The sequence below is a fragment of the Macaca nemestrina genome, chromosome 13 (genome assembly GCF_043159975.1).
Source record: "Macaca nemestrina isolate mMacNem1 chromosome 13, mMacNem.hap1, whole genome shotgun sequence".
Lineage (NCBI taxonomy): Eukaryota > Metazoa > Chordata > Mammalia > Primates > Cercopithecidae > Macaca > Macaca nemestrina.
Window position 1 is genome coordinate 54,118,013 of NC_092137.1, and position 24,897 is coordinate 54,142,909.

The window sequence follows — 24,897 nt, forward strand, 5'->3', positions numbered from 1 at the left end:
ACGATCTTGGCTCACTGTAACCTTCATATCCAGGGTTCAAGTGCTTCTTGTGCCTTGGCCTCCTGAGTAGCTGGGACTCTAGGCATGTGCCACCTTGCCCAGCTAATTCTTATTTTGTTTTAGTAGAGACGGGGTTGTGCCATGTTGCCCAGGTGGGTCTCAAACTCCTGGCCTCAAGTGATCTGCTTACCTCAGCCTTCCACAGTGCTGGGATTTCAGGCATGAGCCACCACGTGTGACCGGGTACGTGAGATACTTTGATACAGATATGCAATGCATAATAATCACATCTTGGAGAATGAGGTATCCATCCCCTCAAGCATTTGTCCTTTGTGTTACAAACAATCCAATTATACTCTTTTAGTATTATTGACTATAGTCACCCTGTTGTTCTATCAAGTGGTAGGTCTTATTCATTCTAAGGGTTTTTTTTGTACCCATTAACCATCCCCACCTCCTCCACAACCTCCCACTACCCTTCCCAGCCTATGGTAACCATCCTTCTACTCTCTATCTCCATGGATTCAATTGTTTTGATTTTTAGATCCCATAAATAAGTGAGAACATGGGATGTTTTTCTCTGCCTGGCTTATTTAACTTAACATAATGATCTCCAATTCCATCCATGTTGTTGCAAATGACAGGATCTAATTTTTTTTTTTTTTTGGAGATGGAGTCTAACTCTTTTGCCCAGGCTGGAGTGCAGTGGTGCCATCTCCGCTCACTCCAACCTCTAACTGCCGGGTTCAAGTGATTCTCCTGCCTCAGCCTCCTAAGTAGCTGGGATTACAGGCGCCTACCACCATGCCCAGCTAATTTTTGTATTTTTCGTAGAGACGGGGTTTCACCATGTTGGGCAAGCTGGTCTCGAACTCCTGACCTCAGATGATCTGCCCACCTCAGCGTCCCAAAGTGCTGGGATTATAGGCGTGAGCTACCACACCCAGCAACAGGATCTTATTTTTATTTATGGCTGCATAGTACTCCATTGTATATATGTACCCCTTTCTTAAATATTTTTTTTAATAGAGAAAGGGTCTCGCTGTGTTGCCCAAGCTGGTTTCAAACTTCTGAGCTCAAGCACTCCTCCTGCCTTGTCCTCCCAAAGCGCTAGGATTACAGGTGTGAACCACTGCACCTGGGCAACCCTACATTTTCTTTATCCATTCATCTGTTGATGGACACTTAGGTTGTTTCCAAATGTTGGCTGTTGTGAACAGTGCTGCAACAAACATGGAAGTGCAGATACCTCTTCAGTATACTGATTTCCTTTCTTTTGGATATAGACCCAGAAGTGGGATTGCTGGATCTTACAGTAACTCTATGTTTAGTTTTTTGAGAAAGCTCCAAACTGTTCTCTATAGTGTTTGTACTACTTTACATTCCCACCAACAGTGTACAAGGGTTCCCTTTCTCCACATCCTTGCTAGCATTTCTTATTGCCTGTCTTTTGGATAAAAGCCATTTTAACTGGAGTCAGATGACATCTCATTGTAGTTTTGATTTGCTTTTCTCTGATGATCAATGATGTTGATACTTAGTATCTTTAGGGTACATGTGCCATATGAAAATCTTAGTTGATACTGTAGGATGAGTAGTTACTTAAAACTGATCATCTTTATTTCGGAATCACTTTTCTATAAATCTGTTACACATAACTTTTCTTTTGAAAATGTGTATTTGGCATATGGTTTGCCTCTTAAGTGTGAGGTCAGCGTTTACCATACAGATAAAGAATTTTTTTCTTTTATAAACAAAAATACAAATCTGGCTATCAGAGTTTTGGTTTGATGTTCTGCCTATTATATTAATTGAGAGATTACTGGACTATTAGCAGTCCATTTAATGAATTTTCTACTCTATTATATAAACTACCATCCTATTTTTATTAGAATAATTTTCCTTAAAAATGAAAATGGATGTTCTGTACAGAAGTAGTAATAAAAGGTCATGCTTCTATTCTTGCTACCTCTTCCCCTTATCTCAGCTTCTGGTTTCACTATGCAGCATTATTGTTTTTCTTCATTAACCTTAACAGAGGGTTCGTGTAACCCCAGGTTATTAGTTTAGTCTGTTAGACCCTTACTCCTTTGGAGTAATGGCTATATTTGCTTGATTTTTAATACTGAGCACCTAAAATAATGCCAAAATATAGTAGGCTCTGAACGTGGAAAAAGGTATACAATAAAGTTCAAAGACCTTTCAAAAAATAAGACAACATCTTGACAGTCCTTGTTTTTCCTAATATTGGGAGGAAGAGAGAATAAGTTCATTGCTTTCTGGAGTAACTGTCCACTGACTCCTACAAGCTGAAATAGAAGCAAAAGAACCATAGTTGGTTAACGGTAACTACAGCAAGTGAAAAAGGAGACATAGTATCCACCATATATTTATTGGGAACCCATGTACTATCTAAATTTTTACAAATTATTCATTTATAATTGGTGCACTCACTTTTTAAATTCTGGTCTAGATTCATTTCCTTGCCAGTCAATACCCATTTAACCACCAGATCCTAATGTATTAACCTCTTTAATAATAGCTATCCTTTTCTCTACATCCAACCCTGTCACTCCCTTACTTTAGATTCTCTTCATCTCTCACCTGGGTTACTGTAACTCCTAACTTGACTCTCTCCCTCTAGATTTGTCCCTACTATTCCTTCTTTCTTGCCACTGCTGAAGTAATACTTAAAAATATCATCACACACATCTTTGCCTAAATCCTATAAAATAATGTCCAAATATCTTAGCATTTACTTTTCTACCATATATACTAAAAAATATCATCACACACATCTTTGCCTAAATCCTATAAAATAATGTCCAAATCTCTCAGCATTTACTTTTCTACCATATAGCACCTGCTTATCTCTTTAGTTTTAAATATCACACCCCCACATCTTTGGTTTTACCTCTTCCTCAAGTCTATATGCATATATACACACACAGTCACAGAACACACAGATAAACACATAAATCACAAATTATTATTCATGTTTCAAGAATTGATTGAGGGTTTTTCTCTTTGTGAAGTCTTCATATTTCAGTTCTTAGTCAAAGCCTATTTGAGCCACCTCTTCCTCTCTGAGTCTCCTGTTCTCTGCACCCTTATTGCCTTTTTTTTTTTCTTTGAAACACAGTCTCGCTCTGTCACCCAAGCTGGAGTGTAGTGGTGTGAACTCAGCTCACTGCAACCTCCACCTCCCAGGTTCAAGAGATTCTCATGCCTCAGCTTCCCAAGTAGCTGGGATTACAGGCATGCTGCTGTTATATTTTAATAATTGTAACTAATATGCATATTTATTCGAACCCAGCTCTCTTTACCCTGTTTGTTATTCTTTATTTACCCTTAGTGATCACATTTTCCAAAACCAATGTAGGGACACAGAGCTTAGCAAGTAGAGCAAAGTACTTATTAAGAAAAATGAAACAAGGTTGGGTGCGGTGGCTCATGCGTATAATCCCAGCACTTTGGGAGGCCAAGGTGGGCAGATCACCTGAGATCAGGATGAAACGAGCCTGACCAACATGGTGAAACCCCATCTGTACTGAAAAAAAAAATATGCCAGGTGTGGTGGCAGGCTCCTGTAATCCTAGCTACTTGGGAGGCTGAGGCAGGAGAATTGCTTGAACCCAGGAAGCAGAGGTTGCAGTGAGCTGAGACCGCACAAGTGCACTCCAGCCTGGGCGACAGAGCAAGACTCCATCTCAAAAATAAAGAAAAGAAGAAGAATGAGACAAAATATATGAAATGGAAATTATCCCTTAATGTTTAGGATGGTCCTAACTGATAGATGGAACTAACATTCGTCTAGAGCTTTCCCTATGCTAAGTGCTGCAAAGTCCATTACCTTAAAATGTATTAAAATCAAGTGGACAATTTATTTTTCAAATTTTCTGCAGTTTAAAAATAATAACTTAAGCCATAACTGAAAAAAAAAAATTAAGTGTGGCATGGAAACCCTTAAAGATGTGTGTGTTTAATTTTAGGAAGATTTGCAATCAACAAAAGAAGAGAGATTTCCAGCGATCCACAAGTCCATTGGTATTGGCTCTCAGCCAATCCTCACTGTTGGGACAACCCACATATCCAAATTGACAGATGACCAGCTCATAAAAGAGTTTCTTAGTGGTTCTTACTGCTTTCATGGGGTGAGAAGTAAATCTTCCATTTAAATATTTATTTTACAACTTTACCTGCCAGGTATGGTCATTGGTGCATCAACAGCACTGAAAAGGATTTTTTTCTATAGAGAAATGACAGGATCCTGTCATCCTCAAAGAACATTTTCTTTCTGCAGTCTCATTTCCCCACGTGTCTATAATCTAATCCATAGCTTTTATGTTCTTTATTTCACAAGGTAAAAATTTGACCTTTTCTCTGGCAATCATATGTGATTCTTGTTGATTGCTAGAACGAGCATGTGATTGTATATCCCACATTTTGGTTCTGTAGCAATCACATTTCAAACTAGAATTAACATCTCCCTTTAAAAAAAAAAAAATTAGAGACAGGGTGTCACTATGTTACCCAGGCTGATCTCAAACTCCTGGGCTCAAGCAATCATCCTGCCTCAGCCTCCCAAAGTGCTGGGATTACAGGTGTGATCTACTGCACCCAGCCAACATCTCCCTTTACAAAGTTAAAAATTTTGACCCTGACTATTAACACCAGTGGGAAATACAGTTACTAATGGAATTTTTGTTTTATTGTATTTAAAATTTTACCAAGATAGTGCATATTCTCTGTATTTGTCTTTAATTTCTCAGTAATGTTTTATTTTAATATTCAGCCGTACTATTGCTTTTACAGGTTTTAAAAATAACATGTATTTCTATTACTATCATGTGGCATTATTGAGAGAGGCCCAGTGCTTAACTTGATCTAATATGTTTTCTTTTTTTTAGGGTGTTGGTTGGTGGAAATATGAATTCTGCTATGGCAAATATGTACATCAATACCATGAGGTATAGAATAGCATTTATATGTCATTCTACCACTAGATGGTTTAAAGTTTTAAAAATCTATTGTAGAAAAAAAAGGGGGAATGGTGTAACTTTTAATTATGAGATGATTTTAATATGATTAGTATAATCAAAGTATCTCCAAATTTTGGAAAATAGAACATTTGGCGTTAACCAAATCGGTAACCTTAAAGTGATATTGCTTATTAATTACTTACATGCTTGTATTACTATGAGCCTAGTAGAATAATGAGCTGTTGTGGCTATACCTCTTTAGCTTTGATCAAGAAATTAATCATTCTTATAACTCATCTTTAAATTAAGAAAATGAATTATCCGGGAGTGGTGCTGCACGCCTGTAATCCTAGCTACTCAGGAGGCTGAGGTGGGAGGATCACTTGAACTTGGGAGGCGGAGGAGGTTGCAGTGAGCCAAGACTGCAACACAGCACTCCAGCCTGGGTGACAGAGTGAGACTCCATCTCAAAAAAATAATTAAGAAAATGAGGCCGGCACGGTGGCTCACACCTATATTCCCAGCACTTTAGGAGGCCAAAGTGGGCTGATCACCTGAGGTCAGGAGTTCAAGACCAGCCTGGCCAACATGGTAAAACCCCATCTCTACTACTAAAAATACAAAAATTAGCCAGGTGGATGCCTGTAATTCCAGCTACTTGGGAGGCTGAGGCAGGAGAATCACTGGAACCTGGGAGGCAGAGGTTGCAGTGAGCCAAAATCATGCCACTGCACTCCAGCTTGGGCAACAGAGCAAGACTCTGTCTCAAAAAAGCGAGACTCCTCAAAAAAACAAAAAAGAAAGAAAATAAATGGTAAGATCATACATTATCGCTAGGGTTACAAAAATTGGGTAAATACAGCAAGTTTCTCAGCCAAAAGAATAAGATACCCTGGGCCAGGCATAGTGGCTCATGCCTGTAATCTAAACGCTTTGGGAGGCCAAGGCAGGAGGATCACTTGAGGCCAGGAGTTCAAGACCAGCCTGAGCAAGAGAGCAAAATCCCATCTCTACAAAAAATTTTAAAAATGTTTAAAAAAGAAAATACCATATCATCTAAGTTTAAAATAAGTTTTAAGATTAAACTTTTTGAGTTCTTATTCTTACTTTTATTTATAGTTTTATAACTCAGCATATTTTCCCATACTTGAGCTAGCCTGCTTAAATTCTGAGGTTCAAGTTCCAATTATGTTATTATACTTTGTTTAGTAAAGTAAGCTGCTAGGTATTGAAGACAAGCTTTAATTAATGAGTATGAACCTAGCTGCTTTAAAAGGCCATTTTTATTATCTAAAAAAGAAAGTAATACCCAAAATAGAAAAGTGTGTATTTGCCCACTCATAATGTTTTGAACTGATCTCAAATTCCAAGATAGATCATACTGGGACAGATTGTCAGTTCACCTTCCACATTTACATCTTCCAAAATGAATGAGACATCAATAGACTAGGATGTGTTGGGTTTGTTTTTTGTTTTGTTTTGTTTTCACTTAAACCTAAGGGGTTTCATTTAGGTATTCTTTCCATTTATTCCTGCTACTTTGCAGATGTTTGTTTTTTTAATAACAGTACAGAAAAAGGGTATCATCAAACTACAACCCTTATAATACCTGATAAGTTTCTTAAAGAAATGTATGCCAGAAATTTTAAATGAGAAGTATCTGTCTCCTCTGCCATCATACCACTTCTTAAAAAAGTTTAACTACTGTTAACATTTTCATTGCCCTCCACCAAAAAAAAAAAGCATATGTATAGATGTTGGTATAACTTTTTTATTTATAGAGAAGGGATCATGCACTGTTCTGCCACTTGTTCTTTTCACTTAGTATCTTGGAGATTGCTCCATGTCAGCAACACTCAATTTCACTCTTTTCAGCAGGTACAGAGGATTATGTCTGTACCACAGTGTATTTAACCAGACCTCTGCTAATGGACGTTTAAGTTGTTTCCAGTTTTTGCTGTGATATGTTTTAGTCAACATTTAAAAATAGTTCTGTTGCTATACTTTTGCAAGTATATTCATAAGGGACATTTCTGTCAACAGACTTCCTTGGTCAAAGTATCTGCATACTGGAAAATTGCCTTCCAGAGTTAGACCAGTTTACACTCCCATAAACAATGGCTACATTCCTATACACTTGCCAACACTAGGTTTTATGAAACTTATTTTAGCCAAGGTTGTATAACCTGGAACTTTCTAGGGAACTGTGTTTGGTATTTAGAGAGATACTAAAAGTAGTAGTAACTAGCAAATAGGGTGCTTACTGTATGCCAGGCACTATGTACTTTACACATATTCTTTTAATATTCATAACAACCTTAAGAAGTGGTTGTTATTCCAAGATGAGGAAACAGAAATAAAGGTTCAATAACTTGCCTAAGGTCAAATAGATAGTAACTGGGGAAACTAGAATTCAGACCCAGGCAGTCTGGCTCCATATCCAACCTCTTAAACACTTCACTTTGCGGCTCTAATTTCGGCCTATCCAGGAACTTATTCTAGTAGCTAAAACCAAATGTTATTAGCTATCTCTTAAATTAGGCACTAAGCTCTACTGGGCATTGGCCCTGCTTGTTTTCTTTGCCACCATAGGGGTTTTTTGTTTTGGTTTGGTTTGGTTTGGTTTGAGATGGAGTTTCCCTCTTATTGCTCAGGTTAGAGTGCAATGGCGCAATCTTGGCTCACTGCAACCTCTGCCTCCTGAGTTCGAGCGATTCTCCTGCCTCAGCCTCCCGAGTAGCTGGGATTATGGGCATGTGCCAGCACGCCCGGCTAATTTTGTATTTTTAGTAGAGTAGTTTCTCCATGTTGGTCAGGCCGGTCTTGAACTCCCGACCTCAGGTGATTTCACCCGCCTCAGCCTCCCAATATGCTGGGATTACAGGTGTGAGCCTCCGTGCCCAGCCAAGGGTTTTTAATTCTACTAACCAGATATCTGTTAGTGCCCAGCATGGTTGTCTGGCATACATTGTGAAGAAAGAAATCAAAGGAATGCAAGGAGGTAGGAAGGAAAAGGAAGAAGAAAGAAGGAAGGATGTCCACATATAAGACAGTATGTAGTTAGTGTTTAAAAAAATAATAAAAGGCCGGGCGCGGTGGCTCAAGCCTGTAATCCCAGCACTTTGGGAGGCCGAGACGGGCGGATCACGAAGTCAGGAGATCGAGACCATCCTGGCTAACCCGGTGAAACCCCGTCTCTACTAAAAATACAAAAAACTAGCCGGGCGAGGTGGTGGGCGCCTGTAGTCCCAACTACTCGGGAGGCTGAGGCAGGAGAATGGCGTGAACCCGGGAGGCGGAGCTTGCAGTGAGCTGAGATCCGGCCACTGCACTCCAGCCTGGGCGGCAGAGCGAGACTCCGTCTCAAAAAAAAAAAAAAAAAAAAAAAAAATAATAATAATAATAATAATAAAAGCAGGATGGGAAAAGGGGTTTCTGGATAGACAATTTCAATAGAGAAATAAGTATGGTACCAAATGAATAGTGAAAGATCAGTATAACATTGCATAGGATGAAGTTAGGCTGCGGTGGAAGAGATAGAAGCCAAAGATTGAATTAAGAATTGCAGTAGTATGTGATAGTATTATCTAGGTATGAGAGATTAAACCCTTGGTTGTGGGGTGAGTTGCTGTCAGTGAAAAAGTAGAGGAAGAGTCTAAAGCTGAAAAATCTCCAGGAAAGAACTGATGGGACTGATCTGTAGAAGAGAAAAGAGATAGAAGAGCCAATAATAACTACATTTAGAGCTAGCCTGACTAGAAATTAGTTACGTTATTCAGAGAAGCAAGGAATAAAGAAGATAATGTACTTAAATTTCCACTCATTGAATTCGACTAATATCATTACACCTAAATATAGATCCACTGTGCAGATAAAGACTAGCCTACAAGAAGGTCAGGTCATCAGCATAAATATCTACTTGATGATATCAAGCATGCATTATCACAAATATTTTTTCCTGTGTTAGGACAAGGATAGTGGGAAAACCTCTGTGGTTGTCGGGACGTGGAACCAAGAAGAGCATATTGAATGGGCTAAGAAGAATACTGCTAGAGCTTATCATCTTCAAGATGATGGTACCCAGACAGTCAGGTAAAGATTCACTTTACTTGCCTTTGTAGCTAATTAGTAGAATTTCTAAAACTCAAAATATTGAAAAACAAATTCAAACATTTAAGTAAAATCCCTGGTTAGTTTTTTTCAAGGGACACCTTTTAGGTTAGTTTTCTTTTCTTGGGGAAGCAACACAGTGTAATAGTTCAGAGCACAGTCCTTGGAGTCACACTACCTGGATTCAAATGCTGGCTCATCACTTCCTACCTTGGAGAAATGACAGAATCTTTTTTTCTGTCACTTTTGGTGTCTAATGGTATTTGCCTCTTACAATTATTGTGTCATTTAAGAGGTAATTTATGTAAAGGAGAATGCCTGACAATAGCATGCAATAAACCTGGGCTGCTGCCTTTAACAATGGGGGTAGTACATTAATGAGAGTGGTGGTGGTGTTAGTAACAATGACTCAATTCTGTTAGAACTGAGGCTATTTTTTAAAAACTACCTCACATCTGTTTTAGGATATATGAGTATATCTTGTCAAAACACCAGTAAGTTAATCTCATTTCCCAAGAATAACTACACTTTAGCTTTTCTTGTAGACTTTTACTCAGTATGTTTTAAATTATTCTTTCTTGTTCCTTCTTGGGTATTACCTTTTCCTTCCTAAAACAGATGATTTGGATTGTTTTCAGAGTGTACTGACTTTTTGGGCTGATCAGAGTCAAAGTCAGCAAAATTAAAACATAGACATTTAATTATTATACTAAACAGATTGATTTCTCTTATCCTTGTAGGTATATGTTTTATGTGAAAACAGTTGTGGTATCATGTACAATATATGTTGAAGCATGAGTGTTAGACTGGTAAAATGAAGCTTTTCTTTGGATCCTGCTCATTTGAGATTGACAGTTTGGCCTAGGCTTTGTCTCCTATACTACAGTGCCTAACGTACAGTATTTTAATGGGAGTAGCTTGATGGAGGACGGAAGCAAAGAACTGTTTCACAAAACAATATAGTGGGCTAGGGAAACTGATAACTTTAAAACAATTTTTTAAAGGGATCTAACCATAATTATTTGTATACAAATAAATAATATGCAAGCTGAAAATAATCATTATTAACTAAGCCAGTATGAAGTTTCTCTCTCTTATATTCTCTTTATAGAATCCAAGAGACTGCCTCTGTGAGATAACCCTAAAAATACTCTTTTAAAGAATATAGTCAGGCCGGGCGCGGTGGCTCAAGCCTGTAATCCCAACACTTTGGGAGGCCGAGATGGGCGGATCACGAGGTCAAGAGATCGAGGCCATCCTGGCTAACACGGTGAAACCCCGTCTCTACTAAAAAATACAAAAAACTAGCCGGGCGAGGTGGCGGCGCCTGTAGTCCCAGCTACTCGGGAGGCTGAGGCAGGAGAATGGCGTAAACCCAGGAGGCGGAGCTTGCAGTGAGCTGAGATCTGGCCACTGCACTCCAGCCCGGGCGACAGAGCAAGACTCTGTCTCAAAAAAAAAAAAAAAAAAAAAAAAAAAAAAAAAGAATATAGTCAGGTTTATTTTTTTAGCTAATGTTAAACTGATCCCTCTAACCATCTTCTCACCTTACCCATTACAATTATTCTATTAGTGAGATTTTAGTTTAATAAAACTTGTGTGTTTCTCTGATTCAGGATGGTGTCACATTTTTATGGAAATGGAGATATTTGTGATATAACTGACAAACCAAGACAGGTGACTGTAAAACTAAAGTAAGTTAGACCACCAAATCATGCTATATGCCTTTTTCTTTTACCTGCTTCCTATGGACAAAAGTTTTATGTAAACAAAAAGTATAATTATGAATAATTACGAAAGTATACTATTTAAATCATTGATAAAATTGTATTAAATCATACAGGGTCCACTTGAATGGGATTTTTAAGAGTACAGCTATTAGCAGTGATCTCACTTTAAATGATTTGGGCAATACCTTAAAGTTCTCTCTGTTTTAGGTGTAAAGAATCAGATTCGCCTCACGCTGTTACTGTATATATGCTAGAGCCTCACTCCTGTCAATATATTCTTGGGGTAAGTTAAAAAGAAAATAATCAAAAATTCAATTTTGAGCCTTGTGTTAATTTTTCTTTTTTTTCTTTTTTTTTTTTTTCTTTTTGAGACAGAGTCTTGCTCTGTGGCTCAGGCTGGAGTGCAGTGGCACAATCTCGGCTCACTGCAACCTCTGCCTCCTGGATTCAAGCGATTCTTCTGCCTCAGCCCCCCGTGTAGCTGGGATTACAGGCACGCACCACCACGTCCAGCTAATTTTTGTATTTTTAGTAGAGACGGGGTTTCACCATGTTGGCCAGGCTGGTCTCAAACTCCTGACTTCTGGTTATCCACCCGCCTCAGCCTCGCAAAGTGCTGGGATTACAGGTGTGAGCCACTGCGCTCGGCTGCCATGTTTTAATTTTTTGCATTAAATTTAGGCAGGACCTTCAGTAGTCTCCAAGGCTTAATATGGCCCACATACCACTTTTGTAGTAGTTGACATGGTTTTTTGTGACATTTTTTATTGAGAGATAATTTACATGAAATAAAATCCACAGATATTAAGTGTTGAGCGTGAAAAGTTTTGACAATTATATATACCCATGTAACTATCACCCAAAACAAGATATGTCACTGCAGAAAGTTCTCTCATACTCCCTTCCAGTAAACACCACTTAGCCTTGCTCAAAGATACTCCTTTCTGATTTATGACATTGTAGATTAGTTTTGTCTGTTTTTTGGATTCCACATGAATGGAATCATATAGTACATAATATTTTTGTGCCTGAAGTCTTTGACTAAGTGTAACACTTTTTGTTTGGTGTTGTGTTATTTTTTTTCCTATTGATACATAGTATTTGTATATGTTTATGGGTTACATATGATACTTTGTTACATCCATAGAATGTGTAGTGATCCAGTCAGGGTATTCAGAATATTCATCACCACAAGCATTTATTATTTCTATGTGTTGAGAACATTTCAGGTCCTCACTTCTCAATACGTCTTAACAGAGGTCTCGATATTAACTTTGTATTTGTATTGCACGTATTTTTTTCTCTGTCTGTGGCTTGCCTATTCATTTTTCTTTCTTTTTTTTTTTTTTTAAATACAGATAGAGTCTTGCCATATTGGCCATGTGGGTCTCAAACTCCTAGACTCAAGCGATCCTCCCACCTTGGCCTCCCAAAGTGCTGGGATTATAGGCTCAGCCACCACACAGGCTGGAATGCAGTGGTGCAATCTTGGCTCACTGTAGTCTCTGCCTTCCAAGTTTAAGCAATTCTTGTGCCTCAGCCTTCCAGGTAGCTGGGACTACAAGCATGCACCACCATGCCTGGCTGATTTTGGGGTTTTGGTTTTTTTTTTTTTGAAATGGAGTCTCACTCTGTCACCCAGGTTGGAGTGCAGTGGCACGATCTCGGCTCACCACAACCTCCGTCCGCCTCCTGGGTTCAAGCAATTGTCCTGCCTCTGCCTCCCCAGTAGCTGGGATTACAGGCATATGGTACCACATGCGGCTAATTTTTGTATTTTTAGTAGAGACAGGGTTTCACCTTGTTGGCCAGGCTAGTCTCCAACTCCTCACCTCAGGTGATCTGCCCGCCTCGGCCTCCCAAATTGCTGGGATTACAGTGTGAGCCACTTGCACCCAGCCCCATTTTCTTACTAATGTCTTTTGGTGACCAAAAATTTTTTATTTCATGAAATTCAATTTATCATTTATTCCTCTTTAATAGCTAACGCTTTTTGTGTTCTAAGAAATTTTTATGGGCCGGGCGCGGTGGCTCACGCCTGTAATCCCAGCACTTTGGGAGGCCGAGGCGGGCAGATCACGAGGTCAGGAGATCGAGACCATCCTGGCTAACATGGTGAAACCCCGTCTGTACTAAAAATACAAAAAAATTAGCCAGGTGCGGTGGCGGGCACCTGTAGTCCCAGCTACTTGGGAGGCTGAGCCAGGAGAATGGCGTGAACCCGGGAGGCAGAGCTTGCAGTGAGCCAAAATCGCTCCACTGCCCTCCAGCCTGGGCAACAGAGCAAGACTCCTTCTCAAAAAAAAAAAAAAAAGAAATTTTGACTACCCCAAAATCATGAAAATGTTCTCCTGTATTTCCTTCTAAAGACTATGGTTCTACCTTTGATTATCTAATGCTTAAATGTGGTTTTCTCTGTATTTATCTTGCTTGGAGTTCACTGAGCTTCTTGGATTTGTGGGTTGATATATTTCATCAATTTGGGGAAATTTTTGGACATTTTCTCCTCAAAGATTTATTCTGCTCTATTCTTTTTCTCCATTTCTGATACTCCAGTAAGACATATTAGTATAAAATTATCCCAAAATCTCAGACACTCCTTTATTCACACTTTTCTTCCTTTGTTTCAATTTGGGTCATTTCTATTAAGCTGTCTTCAAACTTGTTAATTCCTCTGCTGTGTCCAGTCCAGTGAATGAATTTATCACTGACGTATTTTTTTATCTCTTAACATTTCTACTTGGTTCTTTTTGTTTGTTTCTTATTTCTTTCTCTTTTTTTTGAGATGGAGTCTTGCTCTGTCGCCCAGGCTGGAGTGCGGTGGCACAATCTTGGCTCACTGCAACCTCTGCCTCCTGGGTTCAAGGGATTGTCCTGCCTCAGCCTCCCCGGTAGCTGGGACTACAGGCGTGTGCCACCACGCCCAGCTAATTTTTTGTATTTTTAGTAGAGACGACGTTTCACTGTGTTAGCCAGGATGGTCTCGATCTTATGACTTCATGATCCGCCCGCCTCGGCCTCCCAAAGTGCTGGGATTACAGGTGTGAGCCACCGCGCCCAGCCTCCACTTGTTTCTTTTTTATCTCTGCTGAAATTTCGTATCTGGTCGTGCATGTTTTCTTCATCATGTTTATTATAATTATTATAACATCTGATAATTTCAACATGTATTCCATCTTTGGGTTACATTTTTCTTTACCTTTTATTTTAAATACACTTAATTATTTTGCCATAATGTTCTATCATTTTTGTTGTCTAAAATCTAGCTATGTATTCCTGTCTTATTCCTGTCCTTTGTTCCTTTTCCCTCCCCTGCTTGTTTAAAAATATTTTCTCCACTTGTCTGATATTCTGTATGGATGACTAAAAGTTGTTTTTCAAGAAGCTTAATTTGTAGAAATAATGTTGGATGTTTATCTAAAACAAGGACTCATGCTTCTAGCAAATATAACTACATGTATCCATTCAGCAGAATAGTACTGAAAAGTATTCAGCTTAGCAACTTTTTAATGGCTTTGTTGTTCTTCTTTAGGTTGAATCTCCAGTGATCTGTAAAATCTTAGATACAGCAGATGAAAATGGACTTCTTTCTCTCCCCAACTAAAGGATATTCAAGTTAGGGGAAAGAAAAGATCATTGAAAGCCATGATAATTTCTGTCCGACCGTGTCTCATTATAGAGTTCTCAGCCATTGGACCTCTTCTAAAAGATCGTATAAAATGACTCTCAAACACTTTGTGAATATATATGTGTATATAAGAGGTTATTGATAAACTTCTAAGGCAGACATTTGTCTCGCTCTTTTTCATTTTTATTGTGTCTTATAAACTGATTGTTTTTCTTGCTTGGATACTGTGATTCCAAAATAAATCTCATCCAAGCAAGTTAGAGTCCAGCCTAATCAAATGTCATAATTGTTGTACCTATTGAAAGTTTTTAAATAATAGATTTATTATGTAAATTATAATGTATATAACTAGCTAATGAAGTAAAATTCATGAAGAAAGAAATTGATAGGTTTAAATGAGAGACCATGTAAAATATGTAAATTCTAGTGCCTGAAATCCTTTCAACAGATTTTTATATAGCAACTGCTCTCTGCAAGGTGTTAAAGTAGAAACTGGGCACATGGTAGAGGCTCACATGGGAGTTGTCCTCACCCTTGTTAATCTTAAGAAACTCTTATTTATAATAGGTTGCTTCTCTCTCAGAACTTCTATCTATTTCTTTTTTCTTCTTATGTTTACTCTCAGAGTATCTATCTGATGTAGACAGTTGGTGATGCTTCTCTGAGACTCAGAATGGTTTGCTCTAACAAAACACTGTGCTGTCTATCCCTTGTACTTGCCTACTGTAATATAGATTTCACTTCTGAACAGTTTACAGCACAATATTTATTTTAAAGTGAATAAAATGTCCACAAGCAGTGTTGTCATGTAGTCAATGGCAGATTATGAAATTCCTTTATTTTTTCCATTATCCTGTTGTACACATTTTAAACATACATATCTGAACAAGAACAGAAAAGGGTCATAAGAGTCTTTTCCTCCTTTTCAGTAGTTCTGGCCAAAGATAGTTTAAGAAAAGGCTAATATAATTGACTATTTTAGGGTTATTTATAGATTTTAGTAGGAAGCAGCACATAGAGAAAGAGCATGAACTTTGAATTCAGACCTAGGTCAAAATCCTTTTTTTCTTCTCTCTCTCTATCCAGAGATGGGGCTGCTCAGGCTGCTCTGAACCCCTGGGCTCAAGCAGTTTTCCCACCTCAGCCTCCCGGATAGCTGGGACTACCAGGCACACGCCAACAAGACCAGTGCAAAATCCTCTCTTTAACTTACTGTGTACAAGAGAGGAAAACCAAACACACCCAATACAGCACAGAACACTAGGTCACGAAAATGTGTGGTTTTACTTCTTCACGCCAACCAATTTTCTGACACCAGTTGGGTGTCCTACAGTTCAGTTCAGTTCTGACACTCGTCTACTTGGAGTTGACATCAGACCCACAAGTAAAGGACTCAGTTGCACAACACTGCTTCTGCTTACTTCAGATGCCAATTGCAAGTCTGGGCATCTAGTACTTTTGACCAACCAGCTATAAATCAGGGGTTCCATGACTCCCTTTTTGGGTTTAATAATTTGCTAGAATGCCTCACAGAATTAAAGGAAACACTTCACTTATGTTTACCGGTTTATCATAAAGGATACAATTCAGGGACGGCCAGATGGAAGAGCTGCATAAGGCAAGGTATGGCAGGGTGGGAGGCAAGGGGGTGCCTGCAGACCTTCTAGGCTTCCTCTGGGCATGCCACTCCCCCAACACTAGATTCGGGAACGTGGAAGCTCATCAGATCCCAAGAGTTACAGAGTTTGATTTTCAGACCCCCCTCCCTCTTTCCTTCCCCGAGGTCAATAGGTGGGTCTGAAAGTTCCAACGGCTAATCAGTCACTTGGTCTTTGTAGTAAGCCATGATAATCGGGATGTAGTAAGCCACATCCTGAGGCTATCTAGGGGCTCCGCCTAAGTAACCTCATTAACATAAACTATCCAGCATAAATTCTATCCAGATAGCAATAGGATGATCAAAAAGGGCTCTTTACAGGTAAGACAGTCCCATCACTTGGGAAGTTCCTAGGGTTTTAGGAGCTCTGTGTTAAGAACCTGAGACAAACACCAAATTTCTTCTTAAAACACATACTAGCTATGTGATCCTAGACATGTCAGTGAATGTCTTTTAGTCTCTCTCCCTCTTTTGTGAAGAGAATACTTACTTCATAAAGTGGTTATATCAGTGCATGAATTTTACTGTGTGTAAAAAGTCTTGTCCAGTACTTGATACCAGTATGTGTTAACTTCCTTTTATTGGCGTTTGTCTCCTGTTAAGAAGATCAAAGCCATTAAAATACTTTTTTTTGAGATGGAGTCTCACTCTGACGACCAGGCTGGAGTGTAGGGGCACAATCTCAGCTCACCACAACCTCTGCCTCCTGGGTTCAAGCGATTCCTTTGTCTCGGCCCGCTGCGTAGCTGGGATTACAGGCGTATGCCACCATGCCCGGCTAGTTTTTGTATTTTTGTATAGATGGGGTTTTGCCATGTTGGCCAGACTGGTCTCAAACCCCTGACCTCAAGTAATCTGCCCTCCTTGGCCTCCCATAAGTGCTGGGATTACAGGCGTGAGCCATCACACCAGGCCAAAATTCATTTCTTTAATGAATTACGGAATCATTATATCAATTGGTTAAAATAACATAACTACCCTCATATTTAGTATAGGTGATAGGGGAGGGAGTTAATTAGTTCAGTGCCAGAAGATACGTTTAGAATATATAGAACAAATTCTGTCTTAGAAGAGGGGAAAAAATCATCTTTTAAAAACTGTACTGGAATAGTTTACTAGGGAAGAGTCTCAAAAACAGAATTCATTATTTTAAAATGAAAAAGATTTTATATGAATGAGTCAGGCTTCTAGTTGAGTACATGCCTAGCTACTCAGTAGGCTGACGCTGGAGGATGGCTTGAGCCCAGGAGTTAAAGGCTGTATTGCACGATGGCACCTGTGAATAGCCACTGCACTCCAGACTGGGTGACATGGCAAGACCCAGTCTCAACAAAAAAATAGTTCTCTGTCTTAACTAACACAGCTCAAACTTCTTTGAGGGTAGGTGCTAGTCCAGGTATCTCCATATCTGTTTTAAATCTTGAGTCCCCTATCAGTATATCAGTAGTATTTGAAATCTCATTTGCTCTCCAGCTTACTTGCTACTAACTCTGTGATACAATCATTCTGTATAAGCAGGCTGAATTGCTAATAGGGAAGGGAAATGGCTCAGCTATAATGTGTCTAATGCATTTTGAGAAGTCTATCTTATCTCTATTAAAGCCGGTGCTATCCCACACCTAAATCAGATTTTTTTTTTTTTTTTTTTTTTTTTTTGAGACGGAGTCTCGCTCTGTCACCCAGGCTGGAGTACAGAGCCACCACACCCAGCTAATTTTTGTATTTTTAGTAGAGACAGGGTTTAACCATGTCGGTTGGGCTGGTCTCGAACTCCTGACCTCATGATCCGCCCACCTCAGCCTCCCAAAGCGCTGGGATTACAGGCGTGAGCCACTGCTCCCAGCCAACCAGATACTCAAGACAGGGCCTAAGAATCTGTATTTTAAATAAACATAGCAAGTGATTCTCTTGGTTAAATAAATTCTCCAGTGATTGAGAATTGTTGATGGGGACTTCACTAATTACTAGCCCTCCTGTCTCCAGGTGAGGGTTTCAGGGAAATAATTAGTAGTTCATCTTTACAAGAAGGATGTGACATGGAAACTGTTGTCGGGGTTTTGTTTTGGGTATTTTTTTTTCCTGCTTTTTAAAATTTTGCCTCTTTTCTTTGAGAGGCTACTAGGTGAGGCTTATAGCCCAGCCCTAGTTTGTTTATTTGTTTGTTTGTTTGTTTGTTTACTTATTTGAGAGATGGTCTCACTCTGTTGCCCAGGCTGGAATGCAGTGGCATGGTTATGGCTCACTGCAGCCTTGACCTCTTGGGCTCAAGGGATCCTCCTGCCTCTGCTCCTGAGTAGTGGGACTACAGGCATGCACCAACACACTTGGCTCATTTTTAAACTTTTGTAGAGACAAGATCTCCCTATGTTGCCCAGGCTGGTCTCGAACTTTTGAGCTCAAGCGATCCTACCGCCTTGGCCTCCCAAACTGCTGGGATTATAGGGGTGAGCCTCTGCACTGGCCCCTAGTTTATAATCCTTGATTAAAGGGACATTGGCAACAAACTGTCTCAAAATTGAATAGTTATGCTTTGTGTACTGTCCCCCGTGAGCTATCCCTTTCAATCAGTCTGCTACCCAAAGACCTAACCTGGTTTCTGACAATACTTAAGTACATAAACTTTATGTAGTTAAACTTAGCACATAATCAGGCCAAATTATTGACCCAGCAGCACCAAAGAGCTAGCATGAAAGGACTTAAGCTAAACAAGAAAATAAAGCTAAGACTAAATTTTGAATAATTATGTTTTGCAATCAGAGCTTCAAATGAAAATACATATCAGCTTCCCTAGAATGATTTTATTTTTTATTTGATGCTATTTTTAGAAGCGGTGTCTTACTCTTTTGCACAGGCTGGAGTGCAGTGGTGCAATCCCAGCTGACTACGGCTTCAAACTCCTGTGCTCAAGCAATCTTCCAGCCTCACCTTCCCAAGTAGTTGGGACTACAGGTGTGCACCACCACGCTGGACTCCTAGAATGATTTCAAACTCTTCCTAGTGTTGGGCGATTTTATTACCAGTGCCTGCCATGATAGCACGGCTTAGAAGACAATCCATCTCTTTTTTTTTTTTTTGTCGTTGTTGTTGACCTACTTCATTTCTGACCTGGGCTGATTCACCCTTCTTGAGCAATCTGGTGGTCCCCGGCTCCCAGGAGGTCACCATATTGAAGCCAGCCTTCATGCAGACCACCCCATTGCCATAGCACTCTAAGGCCCAGAACTCATGGGCTCAAGCCACCCTCCAGCTGCAGCCTCTTGGGAACTCAAGATGGGCGTCACCATGCTGGCTCTCTTTTTCTCACTTGTTTAGCAGGGGAGGTAAGGAACCCATTGCACACTCAAGAGCATGTTTTACCTCCTATGCTGATAGTCTCAAAAGTGGTTTCAGCAAGCAGGCAAGATGATGCAGTGGGTTGTAGGAAGAACATATTCGAAATTCTATTAGTTTTTAATCTGTGAAAGATGTTAAGCCTCACTAATATATAATATGTGGTACACACAGTAATTCATAAATCAGAAAGTCTTATGTCATAAACAAAACATCCTAAGAGTTGGTGTTACACGTTTGGAGGAATTGATGGGATACCCTTCTTTATTTTTCACTTTCATCCTGTTACAGGATCATAGACTAAAGTAATTACCTTTCAGAAAATGGAATTGTTACTCTAAATGTAAGCATTAAGATCATACCATGTCCGGGCGTGATGGCTCACGCCTGTAATCCCAGCACTTTGGGAACCCAAAGCAGGCCAATTACTTGAGGTCAGGAGTTCGAGATCAGCCTGGCCAACATAGTGAAACACCGTCTCTGCTAATACAAAAATTAGCCAGGAATGGTGGCGCATGCCTGTTAGTCCCAGCTACTCGGGGCTGAGGCAGGAGAATCACTTGAACCTCAGAGGCAGAGGTTGCAGTGAGCCGATATCGCACCACTGCACTCCAGCCTAGGCAACAGAGTGAGTGAGACTCCATCTCCAAAAAAAAACAAAAAGATTTTACCTTATCAGGTAGATAACCAATCAGAATTATGATGTGGAGGTTAAAAGGTGACTTTCACCAGCCATGGTTATAATCACTGAGGTTCTCGGATCTTGCAAGACTTCTCTTTTAGAAATAATAGAGGAATGCCTTCTGCAGGAGACAGTGGCTCACGCCTGTAATCCCAGCACTTTGGGAGGCCCAGGTGGGCTGATCACCTGAGGTCAGGAGTTCGAGACCAGCCTGACCAATATGGTGAAACTCTTATGGGGCATGCCTGTAATCCCAGCTACTCGGGAGGCTGAGGTAGGAGAATCGCTTGAACCTGGGAGGCAGAGGTTGCGGTGAGCTGAGATCGCGCCATTGCACTCCAGCCTGGGTGACAAGAGCAGCGAAATTCCATCTCAAAAAAAAAAAAAAAAAGAAAGAATACAGTAATGTCTTTTTTACAGTTATGGGGAAGAATGAGCATGTTTTCCTGGTTAACAGCCAGAAGAGCCTACAGTTTGAAGACTACTAGAATTCCACTTTTTAATACATGGAGAAAATAAAGGCAAGCCTGACAGTCTCAAATTAAAGTAGAAAGAAGAGCAAAATAATTAACAAATAAAACACAGAGCTTGAAGTATCTTGCATCCATGGCTATTTGTAATTTTTTTTCTTTTTTGAGATGGAGTTTTGCTCTTGTCGCCCAGGCTGGAGTGCAATGGCCCAATCTCAGCTTGCTGCAACCTCCGCCTCCCAGGTTCAAGTGATTCTCCTGTCTCAGCCTCTGGAGTAGCTGGGATTATAGGCATGTGCCACCACGCCAGGCTAATTTTGTATTTTTAGTAGAGACGGGGTTTAGTCATGTTGGTCAGGCTGGTCTCAAACTCCCAACCTCAGGTGATCCACCCACCCTGGCCTCTCAAAGTGCTAGGATTACAGGCATGAGCCACTGCGTCTGGCTGCTATTTGTAAATTTTTAAACATTTTAGTATTTTTTACCTTTGAAACAAAAAAAGTTCAACAAAAGCAAGTAAATCAGGCAGGACTTTTGGAAATAGTAACCAGCTCATTTCCAAAGATGTCTGTGAAACTAAAATAGTGCTAAAGATCTCACATCTAATCACATACTACATTATGTGTTTCAAATCTATTTTTTTTCATCCTTTGCCACTACAAAATAATAATATTTGCATGTCATTTCACCTTTTTGCTAGTATCCTTGAAATAGATACTTTTTAAATGTTTTTTATAGAGATGGGATCTTGCTATGTTGGTCAGGTTGGTTCTGAACTCCTGACCTCAAGCAATCCTCCTGCCTCAGCCTCCCAAAGTGCTAGGATTATAGGTGCCCAGCCTTCTAGGACCTTTTGATAGAAAGAATTGTGCTTTGCCTTGAATTTAAGAAAAAATACAACATAACTTCCTGTATATTTTCCTCAAGGTCAAACATAAGTTTTATTTTATAAACACATATTAAAAAATAAACTTCCTTAAAAGTCCAGCAGTGTGGCCAGCTGTGGTGGCTCACACCTGTAATCCTAGCATTTTAGGAGGCCCAGGCAGGAGGATCACTTGAACCCAGGAGTTCAAAACCAGCCTGGCCAACATAGCAAGACCCCATCTCTACAAAGATTAAAAAATTAGCTGGGTGCGGTGGTGCACACCTGTGGTGGCAGTTCCTCTGGAGCCTGAGGCAACAGGATTGCTTAAACCCAGGAGTTAGAGGCTGCAGTGAGCCAGTATTATGCCACTGCAGTCCAGCCCGCGTGACAGAGTAAGACCCTGTCTCTAAAAAAAAAAAGAAAAAAGCCGGGTGCGGTGGCTCAAGCCTGTAATCCCAGCACTTTGGGAGGCCGAGGCAGGCGGATCACGAGGTCAGGAGATCGAGACCATCCTGGCTAACACGGTGAAACCCCGTCTCTACTAAAAATACAAAAAGATTAGCTGGGCGTAGTGACGGGCGCCTGTAGTCCCAGCTACTCCGGAGGCTGAGGCAGGAGAATGGCGTGAACCCAGGGGGTGGAGCTTGCAGTGAGCCGAGATCGAGCCACTGCACTCCAGCCTGGGGGACAGAGGAAGACTCCGTCTCAAAAAAAAAAAAAAAAAAGTTGAGGCCAAGCGCGTTGGCTCACGCCTGTTATCCCAGCACTCTGGGAGGCAGAGGGGGGCAGATCAGGAGGTCAAGAGATCCAGACCATACTGGCCAACATGGTGAAATCCCATCTCTACTAAAAATACAAAAATTAGCCAGGCATGGTGGCGGGTACCTATAGTCCCAGCTGTTCGGGAGGCTGAGGCAGGAGAATCCCTTGAACCCGGAAGGCGGAGATAGCAGTGAGCTGAGATCGTGCCAACTGCACTCTAGCCTGGGTGACAGAGCAAGACTGTCTCAAAAAAACAAAACAAACACTGAACTAACTACTCCATGTGGCTGAGTCAGCATTTGAACCAACTCAGAGTCTATGTTTATAAATGTATGCCATACCGCTTCTCGGCCTTTCAGCTAGATCAAGTATAAATGAGCGCCACACTGCCTTTGCTTCACAGAAACGTCTTCTGCCTCATGCAGAAGACCATTCTCTACTGTCATCTGCCACCTGAGAGAACACATAGACGGGCTCGGCAAAATTCTCTGTAAAATGAGTACAGTGATTAATTTTGTCCTGGCAACATATGACACTCATTTTTTCCCATATGTTATTTTTATTATGCTAATGCAATTCAAAAATCTGGCAAATAATTCATTAGTAAGATTAAAATGTCACCTTGGGAATTCTGGCTAGGTTACATGCCAAACCCTCTCTTCTTTGATCATCTTTTGGTGACGGTAAACAATGCAAGCACAATGCCAATTATCTAGATCCAGATCATGCTTATGATTTAAATAACAGAATGATAATTCCTTCATCTTTTATGTATGGCTTTCTGTTTTGGAGTGAAGAACGCATTTTATTTTTGTTTCTCCTCAGACTGTGAATAAAAGTGACCCTCAACAAACACTTGCTGAATAAATGAGTGAACCCTGATCTTCTCTTAACCCACACCTTATCAAATCTTCCTCAACCACTCCAATTTTCCCTAGTACTTTTTAAAAAAAAAACAAAACTAATCCCTCTGTTCACTCTCAACACTCCTTATTTTTCAGTGTTTTGTGCTTTGAGGGGGAAAAAAAATATGTTCTTCAGTTTTCAATGGTCAGGAAAGAAAAAGGAACCATTTTTATTGTTTTGTTTCATCCGTGTTCCTTTTCTCTTGGATTCCATACAGCATCATGTAATCAAATTTTTGCTGCCTTGCACTGATTTCTCACAGTCTCATATGTTGCTTCTCCAAACTAACGAGAAAACAGCGTCTGTGTCTCCCTCCTCTGTGGCATATCCACCCTGCTCCATGAACTGAAAGCATTCCAATTCTGAGGCACTCTGAACTCTTCCATAAAAAGTGGCTATTTTCGGCCGGGCGCGGTGGCTCAAGCCTGTAATCCCAGCACTTTGGGAGGCCGAGACGGGCGGATCACGAGGTCAGGAGATCGAGACCATCCTGGCTAACACAATGAAACCCCGTCTCTACTAAAAATACAAAAAAAAATTAGCCGGGCGAGGTGGCGGGCGCCTGTAGTCCCAGCTACTCGGGAGGCTGAGGCAGGAGAATGGCGTAAACCCGGGAGGCGGAGCTTGCAGTGAGCCGAGATAGCGCCACTGCACTCCAGCCTGGGCGACAGAGCGAGACTCTGTCTCAAAAAACAAAACAAAACAAAAAAAAAAAACAAACAAAAAAAAGTGGCTATTTTCATGGCCTCTTCGCGAAATGTAATTCTGTCTTCTCTTTCCTCAAGTAATCTTAATAAAACTAGTTTTTAAAATTTCTTTGACAAACATTGTTGCTAAAGCCAAACAAATGATCCACAAGCTTTCATAAGCCCTAATGTGACATAACTCTGAGGCATTTACACAGGTTATGAAACTTGTCCTAGTACATTGGCCTCAGAAGACAGGCATAAAGCACTCTTTGTGAACTGCTTAGCTTTGTAAGGTCTATCTGGCACCTGAACAAGCGACATTTTGCAAAACATCAGGCTATGCATGAAAATTCGGATTCCCACACTGAGAGTCCATTGAGAGATCTCCCACTCATTAGCATGCTACAAGGCCGCTGAAGGATCAGGAAGATGTCAAAAGGGCAAACCTTCACAGAAATGGAACTCAGAGAAACAAACTGAACTGAACTTAGCATCAGCCAAGTGTACACACACAAAAAAACAAAATGTGTTTATTGGGATGAGAAGAAGGAAATTCACTAATTTGTCCATATGCAACTAAGTGTTATTTTTCGTTTGGTAAAATTAATTGCAAAGGCAGCCAGATGCAGTGGCTCCTGCCTGTAATCCCAGCACTTTGGGAGGCCAAGGTGGACAGATGGCTTGAGCTCAGCAGTTCGAGACCAGTCTGAGCAACATGGCAAAACTCCATCTCTACAAAAAAATACAAAAATTAGCCAGAGGTGGTGGCACACATCTGTGGTCCCAGCTACTTGGGAGGCTGAGTCAGAAGGTTTGCTTGAGCTGCAGAGGTCAAGGCTGCAGTGAACTGTAATCATGCCACTGCACTCCAGCCTAGGCAACAGAGTGAGATTCTGTCTCAAAACATACAAATAAAAATAATCTCCAAGGCATTAGACCTAAAGTGATTGTCTGTCAAACTATCTCTTGGAGAAAGTAACATTTCCCTCAATATCCTTTATTCAAATTGTCCTATGCTTTAAAATAATTGGTACCCCCTCTCCTCTCTTTGCAAGAACCAGTTGTCCCTTTTTTCCTTTAATT

The 24,897-nt window shown here is 40.4% G+C and overlaps 2 protein-coding genes across 3 annotated transcripts in view; one reads left to right on the plus strand and one right to left on the minus strand.

Moving 5' to 3' along the window:
• LOC105465029 (endoplasmic reticulum lectin 1) overlaps window positions 1-15,248 on the plus strand; it is a 32,869-nt gene extending 17,621 nt beyond the window's left edge. Inside the window, exons 9-14 of one of the 2 annotated variants that reach the window (XM_011713210.2) lie at window positions 3,993-4,154; window positions 4,911-4,970; window positions 8,950-9,074; window positions 10,709-10,786; window positions 11,030-11,105; window positions 14,355-15,248. In XM_011713210.2, the coding sequence (XP_011711512.1) occupies window positions 3,993-4,154; window positions 4,911-4,970; window positions 8,950-9,074; window positions 10,709-10,786; window positions 11,030-11,105; window positions 14,355-14,426 (573 nt within the window). In that variant the 3' untranslated portion in view covers window positions 14,427-15,248. The remainder of the gene's footprint in view (window positions 1-3,992; window positions 4,155-4,910; window positions 4,971-8,949; window positions 9,075-10,708; window positions 10,787-11,029; window positions 11,106-14,354) is intronic. The other variant, XM_011713211.2, reaches the window with a different exon arrangement.
• The window catches only part of LOC105465032 (ankyrin repeat and SOCS box containing 3), a 194,334-nt gene that overhangs the window by 144,389 nt on the left and 25,048 nt on the right, over window positions 1-24,897 (minus strand). The gene's annotated exons all lie outside the window — the stretch shown is intronic.